Here is a 15036-nt window from a genome sequence, read left to right as displayed (position 1 = left end):
TAGCCTCTATCTAACTGGCGGTAGTTGTGCAGAAACACCTTGTCAGCTTTCGTGAAGGATTGTTAACACTTAAACTGAGGGCTCGACAAACTAGATGACGATCTTATCTGTCGGGTTAGCGTTCACTCAAACAACTTTCTTGACCCCTAAGTGTAAACCTTTCCACTATACGAACCTTTTTATTTATTGCTTTTCTCTACCATTGCCTCCAGATATAAGCCAATAGCCTTGGTCTTTCCGGCCAACCTTTTCATCCCAACCGATCGGGAAGCTTTCTCTTCGCAAATCTACTGACTATAATCATAGCGGATAACGTGAAATTTATTATAAATTACTCCTCGTTCAACATCATGGACATGTACGGCCCATCAAGGAAATACCCCAACTTGGCATAGTAGTTTCTCACACCGACACCACTGATAACACTGATTTTCTCACTGCCGTGCTCCTCGCGGGCAATACGGGCAGCCTCCTCCATCAACAAGGTCCCAAAACCCTGGTGCTGGAATTTACGCGGATCACGCGAGTGCAACGGAACAACAGACCCATACACGTGTAACTCTCGGACAATCGATGACGGCTGCTTGGTCAATTCCTTTCTGTAAGTATACTTCTTCGACGCCTTTCTCAAACGCAACAAGCCAATGAGAATGTCCTGTTTGGGATCTTCGTACGATAAGAACGTTTCCCAGCCACCGTTAGCGTAATAGTCACGCCTTACCAACTCTACCTGGTCGGGATGGACCTTGTGGTGGACCTCCTGGATCCCAACCTCTCTGGTACGAACATCCCTGCAGCTGGTGCCAAAATCCTTCATTCGGGCAAGCGCGAGCTCACGCAAGTTGCCGTTCTCCACCCCCGATGTGACCAACGGCATCGGAATGTCTCTCTGGACACGGTAGATTCTGGTCCATGGTGGAACAAGAGCCATAATCCGTGCCACCAAGTCGATCAACGCGTTCGCATTGTACGACTTGTATCTCCCAGTCTTCCACAATTCGTACAACCCGGTCCCACGAATGACCAACGTTGGATACAATTTCAACCCATCGGTCCTAAAGTCAGGGCTCTCAAAGTACTCCTTAAACTGTTCCAAGTCACGTTCCATTCCCACGTTTGGAAGATCCGGCATCATGTGGCTTACCACCTTGTACCCGGCGTCCTTCGCGTACGCAAAGGTTTCGCTCACCGCCTTCACGGTGTGTCCCCTGTTGGTGTCTCTCGCGACGTCTTCATACACGGACTGCACCCCAATTTCTAGCCGTGTACACCCGTACTTCAACATATCGGACAAATGAGTCTCCGTGCAATAATCCGGCCTGGTTTCGATGGTGATCCCCACGCACTTTGTGTATGACTGCTGGGAGTACGCAATCGCCTCGTCGATATTAGTACCGTTAAACCCTGTCAATGCGTTGTGAAGCTGGGTAATAAACCCTTCACGGTATTCGATAGGCAAGGACATAAATGTGCCACCCATAATGATATACTCCACCTTGTCGATGGAATGGCCAAGCTGTTTCAACTGCTCGATGCGCCCCCTGGCCTGCTCGTACGGGTCATATCTCGCGCGGATGGCTCTCATCGATGTTGGCTCGTACCCTGTGTATGACTGGGTCGAGTACTCAAAGTCAGAGTCTGGCCCGCCCGGACAGTACACGCAGATGTTCCCGGTGTAAGCGATGTGAGGGCATCGGTGGGGCTTGCACATGACGGCGACGACGGCGATTCCCGATGCGGTACGCACCGGCTTGGCCTTCAATTTTGGAATAAGGTACTTCTTGTACTGGTCGGGAATCGAGGAAATAATGTCTGTTAACCGCGGCTGTTGCTTGAGCTTGTACTTCTTCGCGTAGCGGATGATGAGCCCATTGAGGTTGATGTCCTTAGACTTCTGAAGTCCTGCTACGAGCTCTAGCGAAATGTCCCCACAGCACTGGAGGAACCTTTCCTTCTCCGGCGCAAGCTTTTGTTTCGATTTGTACTGGTTCTGTGACATGTGATGGGGATGAAGAGTAAAAAGTTGTGGTTAGATGTGGAGTTTGGTTTTTTTTTTTTTTCACCACGTGCAGGAGACATTGCAGGTTTGAAGGACCAAGGGTAAGCCAAACCCTTTGAGAATTTTCATGAGTATATAGGGTCGCAGCGCAGTATTTATAGGATGACACCTTAATAGAATATATTTAATGGATGTTAGGCATTTTGATGTGTAATTATTGGGTATAACTGACTACATGGCCTCGAGTGCTAACATTTGCTCCAAACGTAGTTGGCTGGAAGGTCGGTTGTAGGGTCTGATGCCGGGACTGTCTTTGGACAATTTTTGGGCTAAAGTACTTTTTAAGAGATCCAGGGGTGACAGGGATTAGATCATTGCTCAGATTCAGCTAGATAAAGTAAATGATTCGAGTGGGGATAGAAACGCTATACTAATACACATCTGGCTTTACGGTTGCCCGTTTATGGGAATAAGTTCGATACGCTTATACAAATGAGTGTGTGAAACAAGGAAGGCATCAGCCAGGAGATATAACTTAGAATCAAGAAATTAAGGCCAGATAAGAGATCATCCAAATGCATATAGAGAGATGCCGATAAGATAATGACGTCACTAGTTTCATCTTTGGCCATGTTGCAAATGCCTAAATCACTCTATTGGTGCCATCATGCCTGACCGAGCAAGGTTTTGCGGGGAATATGATCCTTGGCGACTTGAAATAGCTCAAAGGGGTGTAGATTTCTAACTCTCTGATCTATCGTTGTAGAAATATGTCAGGATAACGAGAGTACAGCCGGGGGGACATGTGCATGTAACCAATTTATTTAAACTGATAAAGGCATCGGATATACCATGCCAGGACCAATGCCAATATCCAACCCGCCACACCGGTTCAGTTTGCCCCCTACAGTTCCGTGTAGCTACAAGTATTCGTTACAAGTATTCATTACTGCTAGACACCTTGATATCTAGACACACAAAGTCGCACCAGTCTTGGTACTTTTAGGTCATCTTCTCGTATTCATTCCACGTGGTTTCGCACACCTTGCGCCATTTCTCCCAGTTTGCCTTGTCGCCCAGCTCGCGCTCCGTCAGGAACTCGAATTCAAACACTTGCTCGCTCTCACCGCACTCAAGCACAATCTTTCCCTTATGTTTGACCTTCTTGTCGGGGGCAGGAGTGGGGGTTTCGTCCTCTGGAGAAATGGCCACGTTTTCGACATCGTCACCTTCATCCGGCAACTCGCGACTCGCAACCGCATCGCGAGCTGAATCGGGTGCTGTGCGGAATGAGAACCGCTCGCCCTGCGCGGATAGTGGCTGCGAGCTTCCCGGCGCAAATCGCTTCGTCGAGTTCGAAAACACGTCCACAATTGGGGTTCTCTGACCTGCACGGGCTGTGTTCTGCATCTGGAGCTGCATTTGCTGAAGCTGTTGGTGCTGGTACATTTGGGCATATGGCGATGGGTAGGCGCGTGCCGCGGTGCGCCGCGATGAGTGTAACGGCGTGCGCGCCAGACGAGCCCCCGAATAGGCACCCGTATACGGGCCCGTAGCACCCGGGAAACCCGCCTTCATCTGCTGGTACATCTGGAGGTATTGCTGTTGTTGTTGGCGAATGCTCGTACTGGAACGGATTGGCGCAGACTGGATTATTGGCTGGGAGTAGCCCTGCACTATGTTAAGTGGTGCTGGCAACTTGCCACGCTGAAGGCGCTTGGTCATAGGCAACTCGAGATCCGGAAGTGTACTCGTGCTCGGTGACTCGTTCGTACGCTGCGCAATTAGATGCTTCTGCTGGAGCTCGATTGACTTGGAGAGAGTCACGGTTGACTGCTGCACGCGGTTTAACGGCGGGAGGCCCGGTGAGACAATTTTAAGGGCAAACGACTCAAGATCCTCCTTAGATTTTCCCGGCATCAAGTTTGACGAGCGAAGGTCGAGCGAGCTAGGGCGGTGACGCGCGCGCGGCTCGGACTCGCGAGTCTCGGTGGGGTTCGGGTCAGAGTCAGGCACTTTATTCGCTACTGCAGACATTGTGGGTGGAGATGGGTAGATCGGACGTTAAGAAGGTCGTGGAGTCTACCACTCGTTGGCTATCACGGCTGGTTTGGCGAACTAGAGTTTAATATATGGGTGTGTAGACCGCAATAGGGGAGGGGTCACAATTCTGGGGAGGGGGTATATATCAAAACTCGTTCGCGAACGGGGCTTGGTTAGGGATGATGAAACAGAGCTGAATAAAACTAGATGGATAATTATCGGACGCTTAACTTTTGTATCTCAAGTTAGTCCTGGGTGTGAGTAGACTGCTCGAACTTTTCTGGACAGCCCTGTAGCTATAAGTATTCGCTCGCGCAACCTTTGCCCGCCAAAGGATATACACGTAAAATGCCTAAGGTTTTCTGGCTACGTGCCCCGAGGCAGGTCCTGCACCGAGGTACATGCACCTATCAGTCTAAACGAAAGGCCCTGTCGAGCACAACCGCAGCCGGAAACGTCCGCAGCAAAGTTAAGAATACCAGGAGTTAACGCCCCCATTGCTGAACCAAAGCTAATACCGCGCAACTCGATAATACACCCGACCCCGAGGCTATGGAACAAAAAGGAGTAACGGATTCACGCTTCCACTTTTGCGGCTCGTATGTGCAGGCCAATACTACTCTGAAACATATTTAGCTAGGACTGCGTGCAGGCGCGTCAAATGCTCGAGGCTTGCATACAGAAGCTGCTATAGAATGAAATTAGAGTGGACCTTAGACAGAGAGGTGACCGGCTCTGTCACACGGTAAAACTGCATCTGGCGCTCGTTTACAGTATATTTACCGCCACATCCAATTGATTAGTGTGCTGTAGAGAGGAATGATTCGGTGCGTGTTCTTAAGAGCTTGCACATAACTGTAGTTTCCAGCTACACGAACCTTTCACTCTGGTCTCACAAAGCTAATACACCGTATACGCACGCCTGTATACCCCGGAGAGGAAATCTGGGTGATGTTGAGGGCGCCAGTTTGTACATAGCCAGAATGTGGTGCAACCAGACACGACACGATGCTACAATTCAAAAACCCGAAGATTCAAACGGCTGAAAGGCTCCGGGATTGAGTTTTTCTTTTGTCGCCCTAGACTCTGGTGTGACCGGGGTAGGACAGAAACATTAAGGCCCGGATTACCTTTATCCGAAACGTGGTGCATTATCTATACCGAAAATCTAACGCTATGGATGCTGCCAGCGTTTAGCAACGCCCGCCGTCACCCCCCTACAGGCCACTGATAATAAAAGATTGACACTAAAATGCGCTTAATAAAAAATAAAAGCATTTCCGCCTAAGAATGATCAAGGCTTATTTGAACACCTTACCGTCAGAAATCTCTCTGGAGACGCCGTCCACGACGACCGGCTTGTCCCAGGCGAACATGTTGTTGATGAACTCTCTGTCAGCCTCCGAAGAGCCGTCCAACTTCTCGTAGTAATAAGATTCCCAGTCGGGAGCGACATCAAAGGCTGGTACAGAGTCCTGGCCCCTGACCAAGAAGGCACCGATGATCCCGTTGTCGTTGTTTTCACCGTAGACAACCATAGAACCGAACAAGTACTTGGTGGAACCGGACAAACGGTTGAAGAAGCCACCAACCAAGTTGTTGGACATGAAGCACAAGGTCAACTCGTCGTTGTACTTGTAGCCAACCTTCCACAAAGACCATTCTGATGGGTCGTAGTGCTCCCAGAACCACGGAATGGCCTTTTCTCTGGTATCTTCGTTAGAGTAGACACGTTTCCACTCATCCAAAGGTAACTTTGACTTACCCAAGGCTTCCAATGGGTGCTTGGCCTTAGGATCTTTGTATTCCTCGGCTGGAGTTTCCTCCTTAGCAGGGGCCTCCTTCTTAGCAGGGGCCTCCTTCTTAGTTGGAGTCTCCTTCTTGGGAGTAGTGTACTCCAATGGCTTCTCGCGGAAGGTATAACCGGCAAAGTGATCCTTCAAGATGTCGCTCTGGATGACGGTCTTGAACCATCTAGTGATGTTAGGGTGCGCCTTTATCCACTGCTTGCCAAAGAGGAAATCAAAGCCTCTGGAGATACAGGCAGCGGTGAACAAGTCTGCCAAGGTGAGTCTTTCACCTACCAAGTAGGTGAAGTCGTAGAGACGGGCCTCCACGATCTGACAGCACTTCTCCAAGGCAACGGTGTATTCATCCGAGATCTTCTTGACAAACGGAGCATTTCCGGTCAACGGTTTGATTAAGAACCCGATAGCAACGAGTAACTCGGAGTTGGTGAATGACATCCACCCGATAATTCTAGCATACTCCTTGTTGTCCTTACCGAGCAAAGGAGACTTTGCATCGCCCAAGGAAATCACTAAAGATCAGTACGGTATACTTTGAGCATTTTTAGTACACTTACAGTAGAGCGAGATAGCGATAACTTCGGTCAACTTGAACCCGTGGTCGCCCTTGAAGGTAGGGATTTTGTTCAAAGGGAAGAGACGGAAGTATTCGTCATCCTTGTTCTTGATTTCAATGTCCAAGTTGTAATACTTGATCAAAGACGCTGGTACAACAGAACGGATCTGCTGGCTGGCATAGAGGGTTCCGAACGACATGGTGGTAGTGAGAAGAAGCGTTAAGAGCTGAAAAATTGCCTTGATGTAAACTGGGGGGCTCCTTATATCCCCGCCAATTGTGGCTGCGTTCCGAGCCCGGGTTGGCTCGGGTGCCTACGCCCCTGGGTGTGGCTTAAAATGTGAAGGCGTGGGATATCGAAGAACAGACTGATCAGGTAATCAGATTCCTGAATCATCCTGCTGTTTCGAAATGAGGTGTATAATTATCGACTATTTTCTTGGTCCAGCGTCTCGATATATGGCATCCCTGGATCTGTTACCGGATTTGTGTATGCACGGCTCGATCCGGATGTCACAACCCCTAGTTAGGCCCGGGGATGACGAAACGAGATCAGAATCCTTGGTGTAGAAGCAACCTTTGACGTATTCTGGATCACCAGTGTGGTTCTATCTAAGCTATTCGAACGGTAAAACTTCGGCCTGGATCAGGCCAGACGGGAGGAAACAGGGCATAAGAAGCCGATATCCTTATATTCTCAGTCGGTTACGCCATATCCCAGCGGTGGAAGAGCTTCGGAAAAAACATATGCTCGACGCCGGGATTTGAAGGCAGAGCCTAGTAACAGATACCATCGGCTTATCAGAGCTGTTAGTAACACTCAGGAGCTATCATATACCGCCTACGAGGTTCATTCTACAGCAGTCTAAGAAATAATCTTTTATTAGCGCCGAGGCGTCTTGGCTAAAACAAGGGATATCAAAACTATAAACAGTTAGTAATTGTACGACGTATCAATAGTTGTACTTGACTAGCTTTACGGGCCCTTTGTTTTATTCGGCTTGCTTGAACATTTCAGCCTAACAAAATTCTCGACATGGTTTTTTAAGACAGGGATAACTGTATATTTAATAAATTTTTCTCATCATTGTAAAAACGGAGCGAATAAATCAATTGAGGGGTGCGGAAGTTGTCAGCGAATAGGAATACATACTGTTTGACTGTCAGGGGTATTCTATACCATGATATGTTGTAGTAGTGCTGGTTGTATTGAGGAAGTAACTTAGAACGGGAGAACCCCTAGCCTTTATATAGCTTTTCCTAAACGTGTCGATGTCAGAAAATTTTTCATTTTTCGCTTCCCGCCTTTTTCAGTTAGGGCTTCAAGCTTCATAGTAAGATAAGCTTGGCCCCAGGCTTTGATATGTAACTGCGCCACTTTACCAGCCACTGGACCAGGCTTGTCCAGAATTTCCCTGTCTGTAAGCACAATGACAATCGATGTGTTGTGGTTACGACAAAAGGGACATTTGAATTATTTCACACGCACCAGGCGAGGAAGATCTAACCACAGAATGCGCGTCTCCTAATGTACAATAACCACTAGCCGCTCCGCTGTTTCTCTGTCCTAGGTTTAGCTTTACAACCCCTACGAAAGCGTGAGCGTTACCGCTTTGACGTTGTTCCTGCACTCGTAGCCAAAGTAATCTGACAATGACATATTCTGTAGTTGACACGAATAAATAACTTTATTTGTCAACCTGCTTGTTTCTAAATCTAATATAACTCTCTAATCTATCCAAGTACCTTTCTCAGACCGTATAATACACACCTCCCGTGTACATTGCATCATCATGCACGTACCCTATCGTGACTATGTAAGCGTTCGTTTCAGACGCATACAGACATGCTCAGAGAAAACTAATTTAATCTCATTAGGTCAAATTACCCGCTTAATTGGCATCTTGACACCACACCCCTCCTTCTCTCCCAAACTCCAGATCTCGTTAACCTCCTTCCCCATGCCTCTATCAACTTAAAGAAACCAAATGAAACCAACTGTGAGTGCTTTCCTACCACCCTCTCGTGATCAACAACCCCACGGCCCTAGCCGCTCGCATCTGGCGTCTCGCCCCCATTCCTCCGCCTTCCAAGCCAGAACCATAATTTAACTCGGTGTCCGAGGTCGTATATCCCCTATACTAGCCCCTCGAAGATGTCATCTTTGTTGACCTCCAACCCACGCTAATAGAGCCTCTCTTGCTTTGCCTTCAAGCAGCACTTGGTTCACCTATAAACGGTGAGCGTGCCGCGCACGCCCTTTAAGCAGGGCTGCGCAACCGTGCGGCGCTCGAATGTTTTTTTTTTTTTCTTTTTTTCGCGAACCAGCTAAGAAAAAATCAATTCAAAGTCTGCCCCCCTCCCTCCGCACCCCCTTAATAAGCAAAAGCGGCGATTCGAAGGGCTTACCGGTGCATTTCCAACCATACCAGAGCCATCCATTAACTTGGATACTGATAGAACACATTCCCAGGCTCCCCTTACATCCCTTTAAAGCCCCATCCCCGGCCCCAGGGCGTCGTTTTTTCCCCAATTTCCACCCTGACCCACTAGCCAAGTGGCAAGAAAAAATCGCCGACGCAGTGAAAATTTGTCCTGCAACCAAAGTGGACACACCCGTACACCCAATAGTAAGTAACAACAACCCCAAGTTACCACCGTTACAATATATTACATTGTGTTGAGCTATATTGCCGATACCATATTGATCAGTAGATACGCTTATCTCTTCCTGTGCTCATCGAACATCAATTAACCCTGCCGTTTAGTTCCATATTGGTAACTGGGCCCCACTCACAAATCCACTGTTTTAACAAAGGAAACTGGTCAGCTTTTTTTCGACTGTTTGTTGGTCCGGCGTAATCCTCCACACTTGTCTACACAATGGTTGCTACACCGGCATCTGCAGGGGCGCGTTTCCGACAGCGAAAAATCTCCACAAAGCAAACGCTCCAGATCCTTAAACAATCCCATGTGCCCGACCTAGATCTTGAAGATGTTCAGCGAGATACCCAGCAGGTAGAAACCGGTGTTGAGAAGGGTGAAGAAGAAGAACACCATTTGCAGGCCGTTATCAACGCGACTCAAGCCAAGTTCCAGGGCGAAAACGTCGAGCAAGTGTTCATTCCAACCCCCGATGCCAGTCGACTTTGGCCCGATGCAACCAAGTACTACCCTCCTGGCTTTGTCAACCCTTCCTCCAACATTAAGTTCAGTTGTACCGTGGAGGAGACTAGTGGCTGCCCGTACAATATGGATGAAAACGACGAAGAGTTCCTTGCCGAAATGAATGGTGCGCTTCAAAAGAAGAACCCCAGGGTAACCCTCTGCACTGAATTAGAGTTTGAGATCATCTGTCACCGTTTCGACACCGTTATCGCTGAAAAACAGCCGTTCTTGACGATGGCCCCCGACCAAATCATGACCTACGAAGAGATCAAGCCCGTGGCCTTGACCCCTGACCAAAACTCCCCTTCTGATCTCGCCCGCAGCTTGCAACAAGAGCTCAATCTCTCGACCCCCTTTACCACGCAGCTAGATAACCCCGAAAAGGTTCCGCCCAGAAGCCTCCCAGCGTTATTTGAGGTGTTTGGAGTCAGAGTCTACGAGCACTGGAAGGAAAGGCGAGTTTCGAGAGCTGGTAAACCGGTTTTCCCAATTTTGAAATTCGAGGATCCTCTGGACAAGGATGACAGTGACCCATACGTGTGTTTCCGGCGCCGAGAAGTGAGACAGGCCCGAAAGACCAGACGGCAGGACCAACAATCGAGCGAGAGGTTACGCAAGTTGCAGAGCGAGTTGAAGAACGCCCGAGAAATGGTGTTACTCGTGGTCAAGCGAGAGTTGAAACGGATGGAGTCGTTGGAGGAAGAAAGGAATATTTTCCAGTTGCGCTGTGCCATTAAACCCATTAAGCGTGAATTGGGTATCAAGGGCGATGATGACGATTTGATTGCCCACAAGAAGAAAAAGCCCAATCCGCTGGAAGAGGACACCAAGAAGGACAAGAAGAAGCAGTCCATGTCGACACCTCCTATCACCTCCGAGAAGAAGAAGCTCGCCTTGCAAGCACAGCAAGCTGCGACGTTGGCGGCTCAACAGTTGCTTCAGCAACAAGAGGATGCCGCTACGGCCCATCCGGTGGGTGTGCAGCCATACGTTCGCTTGCCTGCGTCCAAAATTCCCGACTTGGACCTCTCTCTCACTGTGAGCACGGTTCTCCGCGAGAAGAACGAAGCCATCAAACGTGCGGTTCACGAAAAGTTACTCAAGCGGAAGGAAGCAGACAGGGGTTTTGTCAACTTTACAGACGACCCGTATGTTCCCTGGTTCAATCTTCGGGAGACCGAGCCAATTGTCGAGTACTCGCACGTTCCGTTTTCGGCGATTGTCAACGGCTTATACGAAATCAGCTCTTCCGACTACCTTGATGACTCGTTGAAGCAACAATTGCGCAACGGGGAGCCGTTACCCGGATTCAAGGCCTTCGACTGGGACGGCGAAGAAGCTGAGGACCACGAGTTTACTGGTGTCAACGCGTTGAAGGGCTATGAGGCTCACCAGCCGCGGGTTAGTGATTCCTTGTATGTACTCAGAAAGAGAGTTGGCAGGGGAGGAAGAGTGTTTGTTGATCGAAGAGGGTTGTTTGAGAGACCGGACGATGCCATTAATGAGTTCTTGACCCTTGAAAGCGATAACGATGACGATGTTGAGATGGAATCGGAGGCGCTGGTGGTTAATGTCTATGACTGCAAGGCCGATGCGGTGAAAAGAGCCGACGAGAGGTGGAGATACGATTCGGATAGGTCTGCTGTGCAGACTGGAAGATTGCAACCGTTCTCGTCTGACCCTTCTAAGTTGAATGGCATTTCCAACGATACCCAATCGATCAGGTTTGGGTCAATGTTGCTTGCCAAGTCCTACGAGCAACTTCGTGAGGCCACGCACCAGAAACAACAACAGATGTTGCTTGCTCGCCAGAAGGCGTTACAATACGCTGCTCAACAGCAAGCCCAGGCCCAGTCAAATGCCCTCATAAACGGAAATACGCCAAATCCAGGCTCTACGCCAACTGCCAACCTCGGTCCCAACGCGGCCGCAAATGCTAATCCCTCTAATACAAACGGTAAGGCCAACGCCGCGAACCCTAATGCTGCTTCCCATCCTCAACCCCAATCGGTTAACTCCAATCTCACACCACAGCAGATCATCCAGAAGCAACAGAAGATGCAGCCACTGAAACAGACGCAAGCTCGGAAGCCCAACTCGCCACTCGAGTCCTCGCAGGCCCAACAGCCGAAAGGGTCGTTTTCCCCGAATAAGCTCACCCCCGAGCAACAGCAAAGATTGAGTATGCTCAAAACCATGCAACAGCAGCAACAAATTAGAGCTGGTGGCTCCCTCGCCAGCACTCCCAAGTCTCAGACCCCAACCCCTGTTGGCGTCAAGAACCAAGAGTGGCACGCTGCCAAGCCACAGCCCTCTCCAACACCAATGCCGTGAGACGTACAAGTCTCAAGGGTATTGGACAACACAGTACTTTCTTTTGGCCTGTACTGAAGTATACGTTTGTTGGTACACGATAATTAATGATTTATAAAACCCCCTGTATTATAATATGATCCATACACGTTTTTGTCTTTCAGAGTTTTCAGTGGTCCAGTTGTAGGCATGGACAATCTCAAAATCTTGGGTTTATATGAACACAATATCCGATAAACGGTGTAGTTTTTATCTGAAGTACGCATGAGGCAGGTTGTAAAAGTATAAAAACACTATTCCACTTTGTGATTCTCAAGGATTAACCAACTACATGTTTGCATCTTAGATTATAGTCTCTCCTAGCGCTGTTCTAAACGTTCTAGATTATAGTCTCTCCTAGCGCTGTTCTACGCGTTCTAAATTAACTCCCTTGTTGGACTCAAGTTTACGGTAAGTACGAGTGAGAGAGGAGGCCTAGCGCATTCGTGGCATCACTTGTCCTATGCCTAAGTGGTCTTTGTTAGACATGCAGCTTTTTACTTTGTTTATTGCCAATAAATTGTCACTGAAAACAATTTTCCTTAATCAATTGTGCTTCAACCTTGCAAATTTAAACCACTAGGCAGACTCCTGGTCCCCGGTAACTGTCCTAAGAGCATCTCCTTGAAGTGGCATGGCTCAGCAAGGTCATCACGTGTGTCTCATCGCTCATGCGTCATTCTAAAAATATTTTACTCCTGGTCGTACGCTTCCCCTTTCGGTGCGGCGCTGCCGGGTAATTCTCGACGCCTGCTTTTTTAGGCTACGTAATTTGAAACACTGATCTCATCTCCACTACTGAGCCGTACTACACCCATCGATCATGGTCCAGCTCAAAAGCCCGTTACTTCGCCAGATCCGCAGAAAACCGTTGACGGCGATTGCGCCGATCACGCTCCTCGTGGTGCTCGTGTTCCTCTTCTTCCGGTCCTCCGGGTCACAGAAGCTGCGAACGTATTCGTACAAGTCGAAGAAGAGCGGTTTCTTCAACCACCACCGTGATGTTATCCCGCGGAACCTCCCAGGCGATCATATCTCGCACTATGACTTGAACAAGCTCGCGTCAACGCCGATGGCGGCGTACAACAAGGAGCGCGTATTGATTCTCTCGCCAATGTCCAAGTTCTACAACGAATACTGGCAGAATATCTTGACCCTCACGTATCCGCGCGAGTTGATCGAACTTGGCTTTATCGTTCCGCGCACGGCCGAGGGTGATGTGGCGTTGAAGAAATTAGAGAAGGCTGTGAAGCAGGTGCAGACTAAGGATGCACGCTTCGCCAAGGTGACGATCTTGAGACAGGATTCCGAATCGTTGGCGTCGCAGAAGGAAAAGGATAGACACGCGTTGAAGGTACAGAAGGAGAGAAGAGCCAATATGGCGCTCGCGAGAAACTCGCTTCTCTTCACCACCTTGGGACCGTTCACCTCATGGGTCTTGTGGCTCGATTCAGATATCATTGAGACCCCGCACTCCTTGATTGAGGACTTGGTATCTCACGACAAGCCAGTAATCAGTGCTAACTGTTACCAGCGCTACTACGATGACGAAAAGAAGGCGCTGTCCATCCGGCCGTACGACTTCAACAATTGGGTTGAGTCCGACGAGGGCTTGAAAATTGCTGCGGGCTTGGAGGATGATGAGATCATCGTTGAGGGCTACGCCGAGCTTGCGACCTACCGTCCGTTGATGGCACATTTCTACGACGCCAAGGGTGACATCAATACCGAAATGGCGTTGGACGGAGTGGGTGGGGCTGCCGTCTTGGTCAAGGCTGATGTTCACAGGGACGGTGCCATGTTCCCGTCCTTCCCATTCTACCATTTGATCGAGACTGAGGGCTTCGCCAAGATGGTCAAACGTCTCGGCTACGAGGTGTTTGGCTTGCCAAACTACTTGGTGTTCCACTTCAACGAGTAGCTGTATAGATGACAATTTTGGTAAATAGTAATCTAAGGGAGTAGATTTTGTTCTAGAGAGTTGACCATGACCTTTGGTTTGTTATAATTCGGATTTAGTGTTGGAATCCTAACTTAGGCTGGGATGGGGGAGGACAGCCCTATCAGGTATTTTTTAGACCGATAAGGAGGGTACCGGTTTCAAGGTCTCCTAGTATCGGATCAATGGGTGTAGACCTTCTGCTAAAAGCAACAAGGCTGATATGCTTTGTCTAGTCCTTAACCCCTCTACCACAATCTCAGCTCGCTTCTTTCCTCTTGTCAAGACATAATATATCGCTTATTTAAAGTGCCGGATTATTAAATAGAGTTGGATCTGTTTAATTATTGAAACTTTATTGATTATGAATTAAGCATACATTGGCGTGGGGATGTAAATTCCTCCTTACTATACCAGAAACTTTTAGCCGCAGGGAATCGGAGGAGTTAGTAGAGTCTGAGAGATTAAGGGGGGGGAAGATATAAAAGCTTTATAGCATAGTATATGTTGATTTCAAACACAATTTTTGATTAAATGTTCAAGATTTGTGACTGCCAGCCATCCCCAACTCTAGGTGGGAGTCCATCGCCTACTTATATACTACATTTCTGAACCAACAGATGGGGAAACAACCATAATGATTTCCCGCCCCACAAATCGGACAGCAAATGAGTTAACTCCAGATGGTAAATGAGTTTATTTTGATCAATATAACTCATTTACAAGTATGGTGTTTTCAGTCAATCCCTGTCAGTGACGTCGTGCAGCAATTACCAGAGATCTATATGTCCATGCATTCCCTGGTCGGAGCCAACTCCATGACGTGCTACCATCTGGGAGCTCACGCCACGGTGGACTAACCACACAACACACCGCAAAATCTTCAAATTTACTCTGGGAACTCGAGCCTGCTGATGCTAAATTTGGATCACAATACTTCAGTGTGGCACTCGTAGTCCGAGCTCATTGGCTATTTCCACACCTAGAGCCCTGTCACGTTACCCAGCACCCCCGGAAACTCTCGTTCCCCCTCGCATATGCTTTTCACGTGTGCTCGGAAGAGCTGCAGTCTGTCTAATTGACACGCCGTTAGGCACACGGGGCTAGCATATGCCGGTCTTATCTAACAGATAAGGGATAAATCTGTGGTTCTGTCACAACACAAGTACTT

The 15036-nt window shown here is 48.6% G+C and overlaps 6 protein-coding genes across 6 annotated transcripts; 3 read left to right on the top strand and 3 right to left on the bottom strand.

Moving 5' to 3' along the window:
- Positions 1–331: 331 nt before the first annotated feature.
- On the bottom strand, positions 332–1999 carry ELP3 (Elongator subunit; the record flags this gene model as incomplete). The annotated part of the gene is made up of 1 exon (XM_019131786.1): positions 332–1999. The coding sequence occupies one exon, from the start codon at positions 1997–1999 to the stop codon at positions 332–334; it is 1668 nt and encodes a 555-aa protein (XP_018985079.1).
- A 928-nt stretch (positions 2000–2927) lies between these two features.
- BABINDRAFT_161453 (uncharacterized protein) lies at positions 2928–4352 on the bottom strand. The gene has a single exon (XM_019128811.1). The coding sequence runs from the start codon at positions 4034–4036 to the stop codon at positions 3002–3004; it is 1035 nt and encodes a 344-aa protein (XP_018985078.1). The 5' UTR covers positions 4037–4352; the 3' UTR covers positions 2928–3001.
- A 991-nt stretch (positions 4353–5343) lies between these two features.
- CAM1 (translation elongation factor EF1B gamma) lies at positions 5344–6606 on the bottom strand (the record flags this gene model as incomplete). The annotated part of the gene is made up of 2 exons (XM_019130469.1): positions 5344–6362; positions 6408–6606. 2 exons carry the CDS (start codon positions 6604–6606, stop codon positions 5344–5346), a joined length of 1218 nt encoding a protein of 405 aa, XP_018985077.1.
- A 1937-nt stretch (positions 6607–8543) lies between these two features.
- On the top strand, positions 8544–9405 carry BABINDRAFT_135263 (uncharacterized protein). Its single transcript, XM_019127091.1, has 2 exons — positions 8544–9036; positions 9122–9405. Exons 1-2 carry the CDS (start codon positions 8701–8703, stop codon positions 9266–9268), a joined length of 483 nt encoding a protein of 160 aa, XP_018985076.1. The 5' UTR covers positions 8544–8700; the 3' UTR covers positions 9269–9405.
- EPL1 (Epl1p) lies at positions 9290–11908 on the top strand (the record flags this gene model as incomplete). Its single annotated transcript, XM_019132707.1, has 1 exon — positions 9290–11908. One exon carries the CDS (start codon positions 9290–9292, stop codon positions 11906–11908), a length of 2619 nt encoding a protein of 872 aa, XP_018985075.1.
- An 814-nt stretch (positions 11909–12722) lies between these two features.
- Positions 12723–14151, top strand: MNN9 (mannosyltransferase complex subunit). The gene has a single exon (XM_019128810.1). It carries the CDS (start codon positions 12750–12752, stop codon positions 13845–13847), a length of 1098 nt encoding a protein of 365 aa, XP_018985074.1. The 5' UTR covers positions 12723–12749; the 3' UTR covers positions 13848–14151.
- The last annotated feature ends 885 nt before the right edge of the window (positions 14152–15036 follow it).

The sequence above is a fragment of the Babjeviella inositovora genome, assembly GCF_001661335.1.
Source record: "Babjeviella inositovora NRRL Y-12698 unplaced genomic scaffold BABINscaffold_6, whole genome shotgun sequence".
In the NCBI taxonomy this organism is placed as follows: domain Eukaryota; kingdom Fungi; phylum Ascomycota; class Pichiomycetes; order Serinales; genus Babjeviella; species Babjeviella inositovora.
This window is presented reverse-complemented; position numbering and strand designations above follow the sequence as displayed.

Excerpts from the sequence above, each read along its gene's own strand:
- BABINDRAFT_161453 (XM_019128811.1), bottom strand. The coding sequence starts at position 4,036 with ATGTCTGCAGTAGCGAATAAAGTGCCTGACTCTGACCCGAACCCCACC.
- BABINDRAFT_135263 (XM_019127091.1), top strand. The coding sequence starts at position 8,701 with ATGTTTTTTTTTTTTTCTTTTTTTCGCGAACCAGCTAAGAAAAAATCA. Across the intron at positions 9,037-9,121 it reads ACACACCCGTACACCCAATA|ATACGCTTATCTCTTCCTGT; the intron begins GTAAGTAACAAC and ends ATTGATCAGTAG.
- MNN9 (XM_019128810.1), top strand. The coding sequence starts at position 12,750 with ATGGTCCAGCTCAAAAGCCCGTTACTTCGCCAGATCCGCAGAAAACCG.